Genomic DNA, 17,999 nt, shown 5'->3' with positions numbered 1-17,999 from the left:
GTTCACGGAATCAATAGCTTGAAAGATTGCGATATTATCGTCCCGTTTATAACTTCAAGCCACAACTATTCTTGTCGAAATTATTTCTCAAATATTATTTTCTCTACGTTACTCGATTAAGGAGGATTACTTAAACGATAATTTTGACCAAGTATTGTCGATTTTACATGACTTCCACAATGTCACCAATACAAGGTTGTAACGGTAACAGTATATATTTTTGTTTACATTTAGCCGATGGAATGTTAGGAATAGACAAGGCACGAGTTCATCTGATACGTACATGTAGAAGATTGTATTCATTGTGATAAACTTTATTGATTTACGTACGAAAGGTTACAAAAGGTTTAATAAATAAGACGTATTAGAAGAAAAAGAAAGAAAAGAAAGGGAAGGAAAGAAAATAGCAAAATTTAATGAATAATCGTAAGAAATGCAATAAATTTATACCGAGAAATTATTTTCGAAACCGGAATCCCGTAAAGGACAGATCTGAATCGGGGAAGATGTACAATTTTTATTTACATAAGACTCCTCGCAGAACGTCGAGTTTGTGCATGGATTTCCGATATCGAACGAGTTCGAACGTTCTGTCGAGTTCCATGCTGTTCCAGAAATGCTTTCCTCCATTGTATCGTCCGACCAAATGAATTCCGCAGTGCCTTCCGCGTAGGAAAGAAATGGTTCTGCGGAAATTTTCTTTTTGTTCGTGAACGGGTTCTCTTCCTCGTTCAAAAACTCCTCCTTGATCTGCTTCTCCAGCGCCAGAAAAGATTTTAACGAACTGCTGGTTATGTTATCCGCCGAAACAAACCGCTTTAACGAATTATTCGTATTGTTAGTTTGGCCGTTCCATTTTACGGACGTGGCCAATTTCTCTGCTTCGTCTGAATTCGGTACACAGTCCCTTGTTAGAACCGGCACGTCCTCGTACTCTTCGTACTTTAACGCGATACTACTAAACGTTATGATATCCGGTATTGAGGACACAGAAGTCGTTGCTCTCGAGAGGATGGAAGAATTGCTCTGGCAATTCTTACCGGCTATTCGCGTAGTTTCAAAGGTGTTCGGCTGCTTGTCGAAGGCCATCGCGTTCTTAATGGCGTTGCCGCAGTCTTTCACCTTAGCGAGCATTCTAGATCTCCAGGAACCGCAATCAGCCATTATTGGTGACCCAATGATTTCCGACGATAATATTCCCTTGCACGTCGGCGACTTGGTTTTGTTCGAAAATTTTGCGTTCCATCTAGAAAAATTATCCAATGATTTCGTTCTGTGTTTGAAGCCTTTTTTTTTTTTTTTTTTTTTTTTTTTTTTTTTTATCGATAAAAGTGATGTCGGTAAGAGAAAAAATATCAGGCATGTGATTCGATGCATACGATAGTTTATGAAACTTACGTTTGCACGATATGATTCATGATGTAATTGCGTCGTCTGTGTAACTTTATTACGAATACATATCACGATTACGTGACCGCCAACTAGCTTATAATGAATACTTTCGAGAATATTGCTTTTACTGTACTGTCGTTATTCGAAGGTCGTACTTGAATTTACCAAACATTGCGATACGTGGGAAATTTGAGTTAGGACACGTAGTATGATTTATCGTGTACGTGTGAATGAAATTTCGAAAATTTCTTGTTTTCTCGGTTGACGATCGATCCCGCTTTTGAACGAATCCATTTTGCATTTTTAACCAGATAGGAAGAGAAGGCTCGAGGACAGTGGAAAATACCACTGTAAAAATGTTGTATGGTATCGCGTTCGTGTGGCAAAAAATTCCACCCATATACTGTAGGAAGCAAATATAGAATAAGCATTTGCTTGTTGAGTGAATCATTCGAAAAGGGGGTTCTCACCCACAAAAGTCTGCAATTCATTGACCTTAAAGAAGTCTGGCCCAGAATTCTTAATGAGCATAAATTATAATTTTTTTTTTTTTAATAGAATCTTTTTGATTTATGACAAACATTTCTCAGGATTTTACAAAGTTTTGCTTGAATTTGTTCAAATTATAGTATTTATAAAATTCTCTTTGTTCAAAGAATATGAAACAATGAATACGAAGGTAGGACACCTTTAAATAAAAATTAAGATTTGTTTTAGTATAGGATTTTTATTTTAGTATATTTAATCTTTTATTAAAAAAACATTTTTTCAACAACCTTCTGTTTCGTTCTAGTCCGTTGATCACGTTTCCGCCATCACGTTTCCAACAATTACGGAAATTCGATTTGTCAGTGCGTCATACGTTCTTGGAACAAGTTTCCTTTCATAGTTGCTAGAATACATTTATCGCCATATCGATTGCATGCTGTTTTCAACATTGCAGGTGTACCATAAGATATTGGAAAGGTACTTTATCAGTATTTTTGTAAAAAGTAGATTACACTCTACTGTTTGACAAATATTTTTTTTACGCAATTTTATTTACCCACGATATACGTCTGTATTTTGTAATCATAGTTAGTACTGGCTAAATGCAATTAGCCTTGTCCATGACGGTGTCTGCTTTGTTACGCTGTATGACGTCACACCGTACGAAGCATCGAAATTTTCCATGGCATTCAATAAATCTAATTGACTACATAAGGGTCAAACGAGTGCCGAATTACAGCGTGGGATTATGTAAGTTCAAAGGGGATATACCTCACTATTAATTTATACTGAATTTGACGAGCTGTTTCCTGCCATTTTACTCGTATGTAATGAAACTTCTATTTGTTGAATGGATAATATTTGTGTTTTTGCGCACTGAAAAAAGAACGATAGTAACATCATTATCTTACTGTTTAAACATTAATTTATGACGTGAAGGATATTTAGAGTACGTACTCTAGAAATCGCGAAACGCGTTGTCCCGTGCCAATTGTCGCTATGGTCGCCATTTCTTGATCGGTTAGAGAAAAATCACAGATATTTAGATTTTCTTTTAGTCGGCTTGATGTTACTGTTTTCGGAATGACGGCGATTCCTTGTTGCAACTGAAATATTTTGAAGAAAAGATTACATTTCATATCTGCAGATAAACGACTCGTGTTTCAGTAGACTCTACTTTAATGATAGGGCCCGTATCGGCGAGTAAGAGAACTAATTCACATATGACATAACATACGCAACCTTCTTTTTCAAGTCATGGTTGTGTTTGCGTTTGTCCAACTCTTATCAAACTTATCTTTGCTGTTGGAAACAACCACTCTCTATTCGAACAGTTTGCATTACCATTAAGAGAATATGAAAACATAAAAAAGCGACTATAATCGAAAAGAAACATGAAATAGTACTCCCCGTTGAACCTGCATACTTACTATGTATCTTAGAGCAATTTGAGCTGTTGTTTTATTATACTTTTTCGAAATCTCTATTAGTTTTGGATTGTCCAAGGAATTTGGCACGCCAAATCTATTTCCGGGTTGCCCCAGCGGAGAAAATCCGGTTATCGTAATATTGTGTTTTCTACAAAATTCTATCAATGGTGTTTGATTTAAATTTATGTTTACTTCAACCTAAGTAGAAACAATTTATATTATTACAATCCTTGAAAGTGAATTGGATAATTGAATAATATAAATTTTAATTACCTGATTATTTACGGGCAAAATCTTAGCTGCACCGAGTAAACGAGTGATTTGTTCTTCGTTGAAATTGCTTATTCCAATACTACGAGTCAATCCTAATCGTACACATTCTTCCATTCCCTTCCAAGTTTCAAGATAATCGGTATCCGACATAATAAGAGTCCCATCTTCAGTCTTAGGCAACAAATTATCACCGTCCTGAAAAATAATTGAAATAATTGAAAAAATTAATTAAAAATACTTATTACACGGATAATTAGAGTGCGTTGATCGGGACGTACCTGGAAGGCAAATGGCCAATGAATCAGATAAAGATCTATATAACTTAATCCAAGATTTTCTAAAGATTTCTTACATGCTGGGACCACTCTTTCTTCTTTGTGAAAATTATTCCAGAGCTGTGAGAAATATCATATGAAACGTAGATATTTTGTTTAAATACAAAGTTTAATTACCTTAGTTGTAATGAAGAGATCTTCCCTTTTCACAGTTCCATCCTTGATTTTCGCTTGAACTGCCTCACCGATTTCTTTCTCATTTCCATAAAAGAATGCAGTGTCTATATGACGGTATCCTAGGTCTATTGCTTCCATTACGGCCTTTTCTACTTCACCAGGGCGCGACTAAAAACACAAAATTTAGTAATGCGTAATCTAACTAAAAGAAACGTTTCGAATAAACCACGCAATGTAAACATGTGACAGTTACATAAGAAATTAGAAATGAACGAAAATTTCAATGTGGCATATCCACTTGTGATTGGTAAAACGTAAACAATTGTTTATCATCTAGAAGAAATGTATAAATATATTTTTACCTGGTATGTTCCAAGACCAAGAGCTGGCATTTTGTATCCATTGGAAAGTGCAAGAGTAGGTATTTCAGCCATGACTAATTATAGATCTTGAGCGAGTCGGAAGAACGAATCTGATGTCAGTGAATGCTTGTTTTCTCGAAAAACGTTAGAGTCTTTGGTAGTGAAAATTACAAATGAAGTGATATCTCAGAAACTACTAGAATATATCATGCTACGTCTCTATTCGTCTATTCTTCATAGTTATTACATAACGATGATGCGAATAATTGTACAGCCAAGATTAGACGCGTACTCTTGGTATTGCACAACGTTATTGATATATTTAATATAAAATGTAGTGATAATACATTATCAACTTCATTCTTGGTTCGATAAAATAACACTTATTTTGAGAAATACGAGAAACGATTTATCTAATTTGAAAACCGCGGTAGCGTATGTAAATGCATGGGAAATAACAACTTGCAGAACGTACGTTTTGAATATTCAAGAGGAATGATAAACACTAATGTCATTTGCCAGTTTCTATAATTTCGTTGATTTATTCAAGATACAAACAACTACATATGTAAATAAAAATAACGTGGAATATATGTTTAAAAGAGTACGATAAGGTAATAAAATTATTTTTGTAATACTTCTTTTTTAGAATTCTAGGTTAAATGGATAATCCTTGTGCTCTTTCATCCTAAATACAAAAAATAGGTACAATTGTAATATAAAAACAAGAGAGAAGAAATATATGCTTTTACTTGTTACTTACTCTACAGCAGCGCAAATACGAAGTCCGCAATCAAGTTTATCAAGGGTGGCAATTTCCTGTGAGGTTAATTTGAAATCGAAAATGTTAATATTTTGTTTAATACGATCTTTCGATGAAGATTTTGGAATGGGAATGGTGCCAATATCAATCTACAATAAACAATAATCATCGTTTTGATTAAACATTTCATATGAATCGTTACTTCATAATTGTTTATGGGTACTAATAGGATATATTTACCAAATATCGCAGAATAACTTGCGCTGGCGTTTTACCATACTTCTTGCTAATCTCGACAATTTCCGGTGCTTCAATTGTAACTTGTGGATCGGTAGGCTTTGCCCAAGTACGCCTAGGGGAACCAAAAGGGCTGTAAGCCGTAATAGCAATGCCACGTTGCGCGCAGAATTCTCGCAGTTTCTTCTGATTTAAATTTGGATGACATTCGACTTGATTCATGACGGGTTTGATTTGGGCGATCGATAATATACGATCGATCTGCTGGGAATTAAAGTTGCTAAGACCAATACTCTTTGTTAATCCCAGTTTTACACATTCTTCCATTCCACGCCACGTGTCAACATAATCATCTTGTTTATGCATCTTTTTATCAGCTGGCCATATACCTTCTGTATTATCCTAAAAGCAATTAATAAATTAATAAATTGATATATCTTCGATATCCTTTACCGAAAGCTGTTATATCGATAGCAAATTTACAATTTCAATTTTAAATTTACAAATTTTCAAATTTACAAATTTTGCATATACTTACTTTATGAGATACAGGCCAATGAATAAGATAAAGATCAATGTAGTCGAGACCAAAATTTGCAAGCGATCTCTTGCATGCTGGCACTACATTGTCTTTTTCATGCATTGTATTCCATAACTGAAAATATAAAAATATTATTGGTAATGTTTAAGAGTTGTTTCGTTATGTATAAAATTACCTTTGTTGTAATAAACAGGTCTTCCCTTTTCACAACACCTTCGGCGATTTTCTCGCGCAATGCTTTACCGATTTCCTTTTCATTACCGTAGATAAAAGCACAGTCAAAATGCCGATATCCGGCATCTATTGCATCCCGTACAGCTTGCTCGACTACGCTCGGATCATCCTTAGAAAATATTTACGAAATTTACACAATTTATCGTTATCGTTAATGAATGTCATGCGTATAAAATATCTTTTCACTGATATATTTATTTCTTTGTTTAGAAGTCTAATATTGTATATTATATTAAAAGTTAAAAGATATTTACTGCGGCTTGCCAAGTACCAAGTCCTAATACGGGAACTTTACATCCGTTACTTAAAGTAACTGTTGTTGCAGCCATCCTGTTGTAGTTGTATTCAAACGTGTCTACGATCGACCGTTTAGCACTCTAAAATATATATGCGACAGTTAGACGGAACATATAAAAGCCTTTGAGAGATTTCCCCCACTTAACAACTTCCATTATGAGTTACTTCGTCGATATCGAATGGAATACATTCTTATTTGTCCTGTTACGCGATTACAACTGGTTTGTACTATAGGCACGTGACAACTATTCCTTTGAATTCCCGACTAAATAATTATTATAAAAATGTTTCATATATATAATGTGGTACATGATGAAAACTTATTTATATGCACAAATTGCTGAATGTTACCAATATATTTGTTGTATTTTCTTTCCGATTTAAAAAAAGAATGGTATAAAATTTTTAATTATGAATATATTCGTATTTACAATTTTATAAGTTTTATAAGATATGATTAATAAAAATATACATTACATGTTTGTTACATGAATAGGAAAATTTAATGATCGATAAGAAACATATTTATATACAATCGTATTTTTAATGAAAATTTACTGTTAAATGTATGAATAGAATTCAATTATTTTCTGAAGGTTTTATCTCGTTAGTATCTTTTGTTATATGTGATTTATTTCTTTTGGAATTTTTATTCTGATTTTTTATCTTTTTTGAAATTTCAACTCCATTTTCTAAGTCTACTCTTGTTTTCGAACGAGTACCAGGTCCCCAGTTGATTGTTGGATTTTGTTGAAATCGCATTAGCTTGTTTTGCCTGGATACTGGATTGGCTAGAGGATGTATATCAAATGAAACGTTTGTAGCCATTGGTGTGTCTAATATTTTTATTGCAGCACTATCATTTGACAGCTTCTCCCGTTTTACGGGATTATTCTTTTCCCATGCACGTACAATATCCCATATAACTTCATTTGGAGCATCTGTTTTTATAGATGTTTTACATGCATGAGAATATGATACATGATACCCTGCATTTAATAAGGCAGATCGAAATGTTAACATTGATGGTGTAACACATCTGACTATCGACATTAGGCGATCAAAGGCGTAATATAATGGAACATCTAGTTCTTCATGAATGACATTTAATACTCCTTCTATCCTTTTCAATGTTCCCAATTTCATGTTATCTAAATTACACAAAAGGTCAGATACAAAATGTTGGTCATGGAGACGACTTAGCCATATGGGTCCTCCTTCATGTTGCTTATGATGGCAGATTTTACAAAGTTGATCTACATATGGCAATGATGTTAATTTATAGCCTCCAGTGGGCTTTTTGTAACATAATGGTTGAGTATTAATACTCTCACAACCTGTACATTGGTACAACATTCCAATTTTAGTGGCATTTTCTTTGCATTTAGTTTGACTGGAGAATACTTTAACAAAAACTCTTATATAAAAATCAGCACTTATAGAAAGCATTGGTATTATGTATCTACCATAACGTCCTGCATGAGAAGCAATAGTTTGCAATAATATTCTTAATGCCAATTCATGGCAAGCTTTAGATCTTAAGGGGATAGCACCATACTTAAGATAACAAGTTTCAGGAGAATTACCAACTAATACAGCCATATCTGTGGCTGTAATCATAAGCAATCCACCATCCGACACACACTGCACAGCACCATCCAAAAATGTTGTAGGACAACCATATGGATCTAAATCAATTGCATCAAACTTATTTTTTCTACTTTGGTACATAAGTAATGTTGCATCCTCGTGACTTGGTTTTACAAGATTTTCTACACCATTGTGTTGTATATTATTTTTTATACTTTCCACTGCTTTTGCAGAAATATCATTGGCTATTATGTGTTTTATTCCAGGTATTTCTTTGGCATATCTAATGCTACGTAAACCAGTTGCAGATAAAGCTTCCAATATAGTAATTCCATCTTCTTTTTGCGGTATTTTTGCTGCTTGTTTGTTTATATTTGCTATGTAAGTTGATAATACAGCTGCACTAAGATCTCTATTAAATTCTTGAACAGGATTATAGAATACATTTGTATTGTCTACTAAAATTTCTGCTTCTCCTTCTTTTATACTTGCATTATCTAATTTTGGCTTTTTTGCACAATGTTCCATGTTAACTATGGGTATAAAAGTAATTATTTTAATAGATTAAATCTGTAAACATCTAATTAAGTAATTTGTGTAAGAGTATCGATAACATTTCATCTTCTATTTAGTAACTTAACACGATAAGGCTTTACTTATATAAATGTGAAAGGAAATTTAAATTAAGTTATAAAAATAAATGAATACTTACTATAAAAATATTTTGTCTTATTTAAAAAGTTTCTAATTATCGAGTAGCATTTCAAGATGTGATATTGCATTCACCATATCATGTATAAAAAGTACCGTAAGGATTACGTAAAATTTTAAAGTATTAAATGTTAATAGTTTAAAATTATAATTACAATTATAAATTATTTAATATGTTTTATATACCTTATAGTTACTAAATGAGACCAACGTCCACCAGGTTATATTTTCACGGTAATAGATTGTTGTCAAATACTGTAGTATTGCGCTTTGTTAAATGATGGCAGCACTATGCTGTACCTACTATCAATACCGCAGACTGTAGTTAAGTAAGAATTTGAGGTAGCGAAGACGAGGAACGTTTTAATGATTATAAAAAATAAATATAATTTAATTTGGATAAAATTGAAATTGGTTTCAAAATTTAAATTCAAGCATAAGATCTTTGTATACTATTAACTTACAAGATTCATTTTAATTTCCTACTATCAAAATTTATGGTAGCCAATTTGAATGTAAATAGTTTATACTTCGAAATAAAACATCGGATAATATGTTTCTCAGATTAGGTATATTAGTAGAATAAAATAGAAAGCCCTGATCGCTTAGTCTATAAAAAATTTAATTCTGCTATCGATCGTGCTTATCATCTTCAACCTAAATAATACCTTCGCAAAATGAATAGTTATGTTTGCCTCGTTGTAGTCAGCCTACAATGAAGCAACAAGCGATGTGATTTATATGCATCGTGCAACAAGTCCTTCAACGCGAATCAAGTTTAGATTCGAATACGAATTTCACTCGACAAAAGCCTCATTACGACATGCATTTTACGTGTCACATTTATTTTAAGATCCTCTTGTATCACTCGAGTCATTAACGGGAACTCGTTTAAAGAATTGCACAACGAAAGCAAATTATGTTAATTGCTGGTGCATCCTCTTTATCGGCGGCTAGAGCGCAGTAACCGCTTGTAGGTGTGAACAAATTAATCTGCATTTTCGATTGATCCTATATAGCTTTGCGTCGGTGTACAAAGTAGTAATCCATAATTCTCATAGAGGCTCGAGGGTCATAACGTGAAATGAGCTAACGATCTGTCGTTACCCGATCAAACATTTACGCGTACGTGTCGTACCTATAGCCTCCGTACAATCAGTGGTGAGGCGTAGCCAATTGTAACTCGTACGACATATCGTTGAGTCATACTACTTGTATGCAGAAAAGTCAACTTTAAACTTTCTGACATCCATGAGAACCAGGTCAAGGATGTTCTTAGAAGTCGATTCTGCGTATACACGGGTGGCTTTAGCTAAAAGCTTTTACCGACTGTGATTGATGCAGCCTTAGAATACTACACTCTGTGTTCGAGTCAGCCGAGTCAGATTAAAACTTATAGAAAAAGACCTGCAAGTAATCAAAGTTCTACTTTATCCACGAGGTTTGTGCAATCGCGAAATAAATAAATTACCTACGTTATCTCTCCCTCTTTACTATATCTCGTCTACTCGTTGCGAGTTATCTAACATATTTCTATATAATATTTGTCCTTGCAATTATCCAATTCCATATCTCTAATCGTATAACGTTGAAAATACATGTTGCGTTTGTTAAGTAAATACTCCAGAGATTAGAGTAATTTGTCGTCCGGCATAGAAAAAAATAATAGAAGGAAAACGCGAGCACGGTAAAATGAAGGATTAAGACTGGATAAAATAAAGTTAGAGGATAATAACGATTTTCGTGCATAGAGGAAGAAAGTAGGTGATAGAACGACGAGCATAACTGAAGGTATTGTTGGTGTAGGTGGGGATGCTGTTGGCGGTAGTAGTAGAGTACGTTCAGTTTCGTTCTCAGTCTCATCCAGGCTGGAATCGCGGTGATGAACGTGTCTAAAATACACTAGGAATCGTGTTCGGCGAACTTGGAGAATCAATATAGTGCGTGAGCATTCTGAAGAGGCTGCATAGTGGTGCGTGGCGATAACCTAGCTGAAAAGGTGATCAGTCATAATCGCATTTGCGTATCAAGTACGAAACAAAGTTCAATTTAATACCAATAATTATCGAAATTAAACGCGCATTCGCATGATTGAATATTCACCATGTCGATATCTTAAATCAGTTCAACAGCCTATGTACGTACGTACGTACATACGTCTCGGCTGAGCTGTTCACCCCGAACAATTCGATCACGTGTCAACGTCCCTTATTAATATCGGCGTGGATTTCATTCAGTCCCGTTTCCATTACTCGAATGACGAAATTCGGCTATTTCTACGCTCGTCGCAATACATCGTTGACGTAACGACCTAATATAAAAGCGGATGGAGGCATACTATGCGAAGATAAGCGTCGCATAAGCGTCGCATTTTCTTTCCCGAAAACCGGCGTGAGCGTTCACCAGCCGGAGATAAGGGATGACGACTTTGTCTCATCCTACGTGCCGAGATCTCGTGTCTGTTATCAAATATAACGATGCAGTCACACGCGAAATCCGCTTGCCAACAAACCCGTCCAACTTGGAACGGCTCTCCATCGAACGGAGCTCGGATACTTTGCAAATTATAGAAGCAAAACTCACGACTATTTGTATCACTTCTCATACCGATACACGCGATTCTTTGGAACTTGATTTTTTGATAAATCTCTGAATCATCGTTTACGATTAAAGATAAAGATAGGTAGAATATAGAAATATTCACGATATACTCGACTTGTATTAATTCTGACGAACCGATAATTAAAATTTCCTAGTCTACGAGGTCTACGTAGCTTAGTTTCGCTCGATGTTAGGAATTTCGTCAGGCCTCGGTCGGTTTCTCACGGGACGTAAACGCTGAGTGGATCACGATCGGGGATTTTAATAGCGGGACTGATCGTGCATCGTGCAGGGTTTGTTAGAATGGACCCCTGCGGCTCTCATTTCGGCTGCAGCCGAGGGTGAAACGCAGTTTCAAAGATATATTGAGAGGGTGACTGCGTGCTCCGTTGAACGAGGAGATCGATATAACACATGCGCCCTACGGCACAGATTCCTCGTCGAAACCCGCGTTCAACAGCTTTTCAACTTGTACACAAACCGCGGCTGGGTGCTCTGCGTTTCCTTCTGTCGCCAGTTGGCTGGTTCGTCTGTCGCCGATAACTCTTCGCGAACAAGTCGCCGCTTATCACTTTCTATCGTGCAAATAGATACAGTTTTATTCGTGGCAAGTCGACTGGTGTAACGATGCGGCAGTGATTACTCGGTTGTTCCTGCTAATTCGGAGCCATTTCGTGTAATTAGGCTCGTTCTTGCGAGTTCTTCGAGTACTATTGACACGGTGAGTCCCGAGCCTAGTCGCAATCTCTTTTGTCGTGGAATAATACAGAATACTCTGTCGAAATCGTACTCGTCCGCTGATTCCTGGTATCTTTGGGAAATCGGCAGACAGGTCGGAGACGATATCTTTGCAGATCATTCTGTATGCACGTAAGACGGTAATTTCTTCTCTCGATGGATAAGAGAGAGAGAGAGAGAGAGCAAAGGTCAATGTCGTAGAAATTCGCGTATATTCCTTCGCAGGTACGCGGAATACGCACACGTTGGACACCTGATCGGTATTACTCAATCGCCCCTCCCGCTTCGCTTCCTGTTCCTTGCTAATTGCGCTAACACGACTGTCGTCGTAATCTCTATTTATAGTCATGAAATAACAACGTGTCTCCAGCCCGGCGTTGGCCTTCCACCGTTCCTAGCGTTCCATTGCGGGGAGAGACGTACCGATTCGTTCTCACCTGGCCTGAAAATCGCTTTGCAACCGATCGCGTTTCGTCGCGACCAACTAACTGCGCCTATACACTCTAGTGGAATGTCAATATCGCCATATGCAAGACAACATCGGTTAAGACCTAGTCCGATTGGGAGCTGGTCCATCGAGGCTCGCGGTCCTCGTGAAATCGCGATGGAACAGTCATCGTCCTTGGTCGAATGGAAAATAAACGTATAGTCCGATTAGATTGTCATGCGCGCGATATTATTTGCCTAGATGCACGGTGAGAGTGGTGAAACAACCATGAACGAGAGTATACGTGAATAGCTCCTGATAAATTATGGTTCTATTAGCTTCGCCAATAATGGTACTGTTTTCTGATAAAAATCGCGTTTCGAGGAGGGTACTTGAGAAATTCTGTTACCCCCGCTTCAGTTTTCGGAGAAGGAATGATTATTTGACGAAGACTTAACCCTTTGCACTCGGTGATTTTTTCATTTCAGAAAAATAGTAGTTCGAACATTTTCTGCCATAAAGTCGACGATATTTTTAAATCGGTAAATAAGAAATCGCATGCAAATTAAGACGTAGAATTATTTTACTTCGACATTCCACGCATCGTTGGATAATTGCGAATTTGATATATTAATTAACGTCCATGTTTAGAATCTGTTTAAATGGCGACTGAGAGGCGCCTCTCGAGTGCAAAGGGTTAATAATTGATACGAAGCTGACACGATAACAGAATTTAGGCGAGTGATCGAAGGAATGGGGAACTGAATATACCATCTCCCGAAGGACAGATAGTTTGATTCCTATTATTGTTGCAGCGAGGCCTGCTAGCTGAAGAGAAGATAGAGCTGCGGAATTGAACAGGGAATACTCTTCTCGGCGGAATATAAAGAGTTAAACAAGAGTTAGATTCGGGACATTGTACTCTCGAATCCATTATTCGTGACAATGCTCGAGCTGGCACAATACCGTCCACGTAGTAAACAAACCGATACGAAATAGCCCAACTACTGTCAATATAGTCGATCGACTTTCTCTGTTTCCATCGTCGGTGATTAACTTAATCGAGAAACATTGTTCGCGACTCGTGGATAAGATCGTCCACAGATTAGCCCGAGACGTGGAACAGGTATTAATTAACGACCCGGGACAAGAACGGTATTAATCGACGAAATTAGCAGGACAGATCGTGTTTGTCTACATCGCAGGGTTTACGTAACCGTGCGTAATCTGTGTCGATTAAAGAGCATTATTCAATCGCTGATTAGCACGTAAGTGTCAATTTCACAGGACCGCCTACGGGAATTATGTTAAATCGATAGCTCGCGTTACTTGACCTCAAAACGTCGCCGACGTGTCTATCTTGTAGATACACCTAGTGCTTTGGTTTTTTTGCTCAAACTTGACCCTGATACAGTCGCTTCGAATCATGCAACGCCTTTTCGATTTTTCCACGCCGATCATAGTTTAAACCAGCCCAGAGACCTCGAGCTTCCTCGCTCATTCCGTTCGTGCGATTTCAGGTGCAAGCATGCAGGCGGAGAAAAACGACTCGAAGGTAGAGAAGAACGACGTCCAGGCGGAGAAAAGCGATACCGAGGCTGAGAAGAAAGAGGCCAAGGAGACGAACGATGCCGGGAAGGAGGAGGAGGCTGTGGCTAATAAGGCAGCAAATTTGAAAATCGACGACGAGACCGGAAGCTCGACGCCCAGCAGCCCGGGCGCCTCGCAGTCTGGCAGCTTTTTGGCAAACTTTAAGGCGTTCTCGAAATTCGGTGACCCGAAAAGCGACGGGAAGTTGATCACGTTGAGTCAGAGCGACAAATGGATGAAACAGGCGAAGGTGATCGATGCGAAGAAGATCACCACTACCGATACGGGCATTTATTTCAAGAAACACAAGTACGAGAGCTTGTATCTATTATTAAGACAGTATGGCGAATTAGACGACTTATATGGGACTCGTTTCGTTTTTAGATCCATGAAATTAGGCATCGAACAATACAAAACGTTCTTGGAGGAGCTGGCCAAGAACAAGAAGGTCGACTTGACGGAGATGAAGAAGAAAATGGCCAACTGTGGACTACCCGGCGTCACTGGCGCTGCAGGTGTAAGTATCAAAAGGAAGTTTGTCGATTCCAATGTTCATCTCTGAAGTGACCACGAATAGGGAACATAGGTTCATAGTTTCTGTCAACTCGTGCGATCGATGGCGACGAGTTTCTCCCACGATTTCATACATCGGTGTAAAGCAGGTGCAGTTTGCCCACTTACTGCCTTGACCTTGCCCGTCACGGTATCGACACTGAAGATTTACGTTGTCGTCAGATCTATGGACATAATTTCTAGCAATTAATCTTAAATTCTCGCCCACGCGTCGAGATAAACGAGTAACCTTCGTCTTAATTATACCAATATTTCTTAAATGTCCTAAGAGTCTTCTAGAAAAAGACATTTAATCCTGAGAAATACTTATAGACTTATGAGTAATATCGAGAAAATATCCTTCAAGTGTCGAGACCTGACGCATCGTTTCATTCCAGTCGCCCTGTATCGTTTCCCATCGAATTATTGTACATTTCCTGCAAATTTTTAGGCTGGGAAAGCAGCCTCCACGGTAGACAGACTGACGGACGTCAGCAAGTACACCGGGTCGCACAAGCAGAGATTCGACGAGAGCGGGAGGGGCAAAGGCATCGCTGGTCGAAAGGACCTGCCCGACCAATCTGACTACGTGCAGGGCTACCAGAACAAAGGCACTTACAAGGCTCACTAGCTTGCGATTCGCGCGCTTCTGTGATGTCTTCGACACTCTGTTGTCCCGTCCACGCACCTCACACGAAACGCCGTCGCGTTCCTGCCTCGTCCTCGTTGTCGCGTTCCTCGCCAGGCACAAGGATCTTCCGTCGCAGCCCGTTGAACGGTACCGCAGACAATCGACGCAGGGAACGACGATGATCGACGAACGCGTTGGGAGCTTTCCTCGATGGTACCCTTTGCAGGCGATCCAGCGAGGAAACGTCGGGAATCTCGTTCACGACCGCGCTTCCACGCGACGAACAGCGATTCGGGGAGCTGGTGTTCAGGACACGTGGTTAGTGAACTTGGTACGGTCTTTCTCCGACAGACGATCGCTACTATAGACCTCGACGATGCGTTTAACTCTTTCGCTACTACGGGCGACTATATTCGCTCTCCATATGATGCCAATGAGGTACTACGGGCGACTATAATCGCTCTCCATCAATTACCACTGAGGTACTATGGGCGACTATAGTCGCTCTCCATAAAATGCCACGTATTGTACATACGACGAGCATCTGCAGTTATTGCACATCAATTATCTCACTCTGGACATGCAGCGTGAGTATTTTGTTTTGCTATAGTATTTTAGTATTTTGTTATATTTGCTTATTACGGAACTCAATACTCAGCAAACCAAATGCCTCTGACGATGCACAGTTTCGTCACGGCGGCGAGTCCGCCCGTAGCGAAAGGGTTAAGATCAAGCTGAAACGATTTGCGTAAACGTAACACCTCGAAGCTAGGCCAATTTCCATCTTGGGCCAACGCGGATATTGACAGTTTGTCGCTAATCTTCCGAATGCAAATCGTTCGTTGAAATATTCATAGATCGCCGTGTCATCGATTACCGTCACTTTAAAGATCGTCTAACGCGCTTCGTTTGCTTCGTATTTCATACCACGTCAGCCGGCTCGTCGATTCGCTTCGCTTTTCGCTGGATAATCGAGCCCAGACGTGATACGGTTCCAACGAGACCGATGGATTTATTCGTGACACAGTTCTCAACGAATCTAAAGTACGGGTAATTCGATGCAGGTGGTCTCGTTGGAACTGATCATTAAACTGGGATCGCACGGGGACAGGCGAGGAAATAGGTCTATGCAATTTCGTGGACGATCCTTCTCCGATGATGAACGAATCGTTTGACTGTTCTTATGAAATTCTATCCTATTCTCGAACGATTCGAACCATTTAAGGTTCCGATTTAACACGGCTCTCGTTTCTTATGTTTTTCTTTCCCGTCCTTTTTCTTTTCAATTTATCGTACAACCAGTTCGACAGGGTCGTGAGTACAAATGCTATTGCTCGTTTCTTCTTCGTTCACTTGTCAATCAAACGTAGACTACGTGTTCAATGAAAAGTTCAAATACGATGTTACTCGAGCTTCGACATTCTTTTATACACTATCCTCGATCGCGTACAGATGTATCAAAAGTGTCCCAGAGCAAGGTATATGGAAGTGACAATGTAGATTCGTGCGAGGCGAATGCTAGTCAGAGATAGGAGTCGATGGGTCGTTTCATATGAGAGTATGAAACGACGACGCGGAAGCTGCAGAGCAGACGACTGTAACTTCTTCTATTTAATCGTACATGCGTGTAATCTGCTATTCTCTGATCGCCGCGCTGGTTTTTGGTGCAATGCTACTTTCTGATCGCGAAACGATATACGTACAATGTCTACAATCGACACTAACGTCGGAGTATACGATGACTCGTGGTCTCATCGATGTGATCATGCGGATTTCCAGATATTTATGATTATTCTTATGATATTTGCGTATGCATATATTAATCGAACTAAAGTGTACTTAAAAAGTGGCCGCCTAGCGCGCAATGGCGGCAGACTCGAGACCAAAATCCGTAACTCTTGGTACTAACTCTTGGAGATATTCTAGGTGAAGCGTAACACGCGTAACTCACCGTTCTCAATTGGCGACACGCCTGTGAAAGCGACACTATATGTTTTATTTATTCAATTTATCTCTGTCCCGAAAGGATCGGGATAAAGATACTTCTTCGTTTTTCCTATACCTTGGGAAAGGTACCAATTGAAAGGATTTCGTTTGACGATAATATTTGCGTTTTCTCTATGTTCTGCTTATCTCCCTATGTACTCTCAGCTTTTTATTTTCACTCGGAAAATTATCTCGCTTTCGCAAGAGTGTCATCGTCGTATTCGTAACGCACTTTACGAGTTCTCTCTAATCGATGTACACTTATTTAAGGGACAACGTACCTCGATCGTGGCTCTCCCTATTTCAGGGGACATCCGATCATCCGAAATAATAAAGGCGAGTTGAACGATAACGAATTCCCAGTTACCCCATCAATCGTGCTCTCCTAGGGACCTTCTCAAGGGAAAGCGGAAAGAAAGGTGGTAGAATGTTTTCGATAAAAAGTTCGTTTATTTCGAACCTCTGTGCTCCAAGGCAGAGACAAATAATATCGTAGTTGTAACCGAAGTTCATGCAACTTTGCATGCCTTGTCTAACATAAATTCGGACACGATCGTGAAACCGGTCGAATCGTAACAGATTACAGAGGAATAGGTGTAATTAAATGCTTGGCAAGCGAGTGCATTATAAATACGTCAGCGAGATCGTTACGTGTGGCGTTTCACACGCGTGGAAAAACGGCAGCCATGTTTAATGTATCGGC

At 38.6% G+C, this 17,999-nt stretch overlaps 5 protein-coding genes across 9 annotated transcripts; 1 reads left to right on the top strand and 4 right to left on the bottom strand.

Moving 5' to 3' along the window:
• Window positions 1–444: 444 nt before the first annotated feature.
• Window positions 445–1,427, bottom strand: LOC108554282 (uncharacterized). Its single transcript, XM_017909493.1, has 2 exons — window positions 1,399–1,427; window positions 445–1,246 (listed from the first exon to the last, which is right to left on the bottom strand). The coding sequence occupies exons 1-2, from the start codon at window positions 1,416–1,418 to the stop codon at window positions 445–447; spliced, it is 822 nt and encodes a 273-aa protein (XP_017764982.1). The 5' UTR covers window positions 1,419–1,427.
• A 756-nt stretch (window positions 1,428–2,183) lies between these two features.
• LOC108554286 (aldose reductase-like) lies at window positions 2,184–4,731 on the bottom strand. 2 transcript variants are annotated; one of them, XM_017909498.1, is made up of 7 exons: window positions 4,399–4,720; window positions 4,037–4,204; window positions 3,863–3,979; window positions 3,585–3,779; window positions 3,312–3,509; window positions 2,839–2,987; window positions 2,184–2,757 (listed from the first exon to the last, which is right to left on the bottom strand). In XM_017909498.1, exons 1-7 carry the CDS (start codon window positions 4,468–4,470, stop codon window positions 2,721–2,723), a joined length of 936 nt encoding a protein of 311 aa, XP_017764987.1. In that variant the 5' UTR covers window positions 4,471–4,720; the 3' UTR covers window positions 2,184–2,720. The 2 variants fall into 2 exon arrangements, with proteins under 2 accessions (XP_017764987.1, XP_017764988.1); XM_017909499.1 differs by lacking the exon at window positions 2,184–2,757 and adding an exon at window positions 3,124–3,203 and having other exon boundaries at window positions 2,928–2,987; window positions 4,399–4,731.
• A 123-nt stretch (window positions 4,732–4,854) lies between these two features.
• On the bottom strand, window positions 4,855–9,013 carry LOC108554285 (aldose reductase). The gene is made up of 7 exons (XM_017909497.1): window positions 8,958–9,013; window positions 6,428–6,550; window positions 6,115–6,282; window positions 5,937–6,053; window positions 5,402–5,800; window positions 5,162–5,310; window positions 4,855–5,086 (listed from the first exon to the last, which is right to left on the bottom strand). Exons 2-7 carry the CDS (start codon window positions 6,500–6,502, stop codon window positions 5,044–5,046), a joined length of 951 nt encoding a protein of 316 aa, XP_017764986.1. The 5' UTR covers window positions 6,503–6,550; window positions 8,958–9,013; the 3' UTR covers window positions 4,855–5,043.
• Window positions 7,050–8,588, bottom strand: LOC108554253 (tRNA methyltransferase 1). The gene has a single exon (XM_017909458.1). It carries the CDS (start codon window positions 8,586–8,588, stop codon window positions 7,050–7,052), a length of 1,539 nt encoding a protein of 512 aa, XP_017764947.1.
• A 1,616-nt stretch (window positions 9,014–10,629) lies between the features above and the next one.
• ringer (tubulin polymerization-promoting protein ringmaker) lies at window positions 10,630–15,665 on the top strand. 4 transcript variants are annotated; one of them, XM_017909501.1, is made up of 4 exons: window positions 10,630–10,770; window positions 14,058–14,436; window positions 14,512–14,644; window positions 15,131–15,665. In XM_017909501.1, the coding sequence occupies exons 2-4, from the start codon at window positions 14,066–14,068 to the stop codon at window positions 15,308–15,310; spliced, it is 684 nt and encodes a 227-aa protein (XP_017764990.1). In that variant the 5' UTR covers window positions 10,630–10,770; window positions 14,058–14,065; the 3' UTR covers window positions 15,311–15,665. The 4 variants fall into 4 exon arrangements, with proteins under 4 accessions (XP_017764990.1, XP_017764992.1, XP_017764991.1 ...); XM_017909503.1 differs by having other exon boundaries at window positions 10,630–10,801; XM_017909502.1 differs by lacking the exon at window positions 10,630–10,770 and adding an exon at window positions 11,918–12,093.
• Window positions 15,666–17,999: the final 2,334 nt, after the last annotated feature.

The sequence above is a fragment of the Eufriesea mexicana genome, unplaced genomic scaffold (genome assembly GCF_001483705.2).
Source record: "Eufriesea mexicana isolate 0111107269 unplaced genomic scaffold, ASM148370v2 scaffold18152, whole genome shotgun sequence".
NCBI classification, from domain to species: domain Eukaryota; kingdom Metazoa; phylum Arthropoda; class Insecta; order Hymenoptera; family Apidae; genus Eufriesea; species Eufriesea mexicana.
This window is presented reverse-complemented; position numbering and strand designations above follow the sequence as displayed.